At 38.2% G+C, this 1,882-nt stretch overlaps 1 protein-coding gene across 1 annotated transcript in view; it reads right to left on the bottom strand.

Annotated features, from left to right (window-relative positions):
* The window catches only part of LIPC (lipase, hepatic), a gene marked incomplete at both ends in the record, with an annotated part of 7,798 nt that extends 6,118 nt beyond the window's left edge, over positions 1–1,680 (bottom strand). The window contains one exon of the mRNA XM_010137497.1: positions 1,493–1,680. Within this exon, the coding sequence (XP_010135799.1) occupies positions 1,493–1,680 (188 nt within the window). The remainder of the gene's footprint in view (positions 1–1,492) is intronic.
* Positions 1,681–1,882: the final 202 nt, after the last annotated feature.

Raw genomic sequence — 1,882 nt, 5'->3', positions numbered from 1 at the left:
ATAAAAAAAAAAAAAAAAAAAAAAAAGCAGTGGGGTGAACCATTCTTAAGGGAAAGTATTTCCTGCAAAAAGCTCGGGGAAACAAAAAACATAATATAAACAAGGAAGGGTTAATGCTGATAACTAGATTTTAGGGGCTTCAGTGTGCTTCAGTGCTGAGAATTTCTGGATTTTGGTGGACAAAAAAAATTAAGAATCGGTATAAGACCTGTGTAATAGCTTATGTATTATAATATGAACTAATCCGTGAAATGATGTCCCTAAATACTTTTACTCATCCTGAGGTAATTGGTATTATTGATAAAAAGACAGAAATGCCCAGAAAAATTCTGATTTCATTCAAGAGCAACTGTCCCTGTAAATTTAAGCTAAAAGGGTTGGAGAGGGAAGGAAGCTGAAGGATTGCAAACCAGTGAGCGTTTGCATTGTACATCTCTTCTGTTTTGAAATCTGCTCCCTTTTTTTGGTCATTCTTTTTTTAATGACCAGATCACAGTTTCCTTAGGAGCATCACAGACTGCTTTTGATTTGATGGACCAGAATTATTATTTAATCTATCAGAGCTAACTCTTGCTCTAGTTGCACATATTTCCTCAGTTGGTAGACTATTCTTATCTCTTTTGGTGTTTCAACAGAATTTGGGAATCTCAGTTCTAGGTTTCCATACAAACGCCTCTAAGAGCCCCACACCTCTGCAAATTAAATTAATATGAAATATAAAATTCAACGGCAGCAGCCTCAGACCTGTGGTTTGACCGTAAGGAGGTTATAGGTTTTGAACAAATTCTTATCTAGGAGGCTTGTCTAATGTAATCGAGTGATATTTCATCCAAAGTGAGCTCTACATTTATTTGTTAAGAGAGTTAATGCGTCAAGGGTGTTGTTCAAAGATTCTCTGCATATCCCCAGATCAGCAAGAAAGATCCACTTTGCCACCTTATGTGGTGACATTGGTTCTATGAGAATCAAGGATCCGTTAAAATGACACAATTTCTTTCACTGTGATAGAGCAGTTCAGTGATAATTCATTGATGTTGAAGGCGTCATTTTCAGCTGAAGGGGCTTATAGAGAAGTTCTCTGTAAAGGTGTATCTGTGAGAACGATGCGGGGAGATTCTGTGCAGTTCTTTTCAATATGTCTCTAAATAACTGGCAGTGAACATATCAGAGAGATGAAACTGGTATTCAGTCCTCCAGAGACATAGCACATTAGTTCAGCTACTTGTTCAAACTCTGCTGGCTTTAACCTAGGGTAAATCTAATCCTTGTTGTGGGACTCCCACACGAAAAATTTCTTGTAGACTGTTCCTTCAGAATCTCGGTGAGGAATATCCACTTCGTATTATTTCTAGCCATTATTGCTACCAGGGAAATCCACCATCTTTCTCATCATAACCTTTCTTCTGGAGTTACTTTTGGCACTAGCATAATGAGAAGGAAAATATAACAAATGTTATGTAGTTTGAATTAAAAATAAAATGTGAGTTCATACCGACCAGCCATGGACTATCATCACCAGAGGTAGAGAGGCATTGAAACTGCATTTGTCAAGGGTGTCCAACTGATTTAAAAAAATCTGACAGCCTTCTTCAGTTGTATCTGTATAGAGTCGAAATTTAGTCTCTAAGTTTTGCTGATCTTTCTGTGTTCTAGTGTGCTGACTCTGTGATCCCAGTGCCTCTGAAATGAAATTCATAACAACAGTCATAATAGGATGGAATCTAAAACCTGAAGAAGTTGCTGGTGAAACACGGTTTATAAGAGAGAGTAAACTAGTCAGACTGAAACTCTGCTGCTGTCTACCCCAGGTGGGGCCAAGCTGTGGATTTCAGGTCAAAAGAAGTGATCGCTTTCAGAGTTCGAGGTGGTCTAGATGTGCCTC

This window comes from Buceros rhinoceros, unplaced genomic scaffold, assembly GCF_000710305.1.
Source record: "Buceros rhinoceros silvestris isolate BGI_N320 unplaced genomic scaffold, ASM71030v1 scaffold6096, whole genome shotgun sequence".
Taxonomy (NCBI): domain Eukaryota; kingdom Metazoa; phylum Chordata; class Aves; order Bucerotiformes; family Bucerotidae; genus Buceros; species Buceros rhinoceros.
Note: the sequence above shows the minus strand (reverse complement) of the source record. Positions and strands in the feature narration are given on the sequence as shown.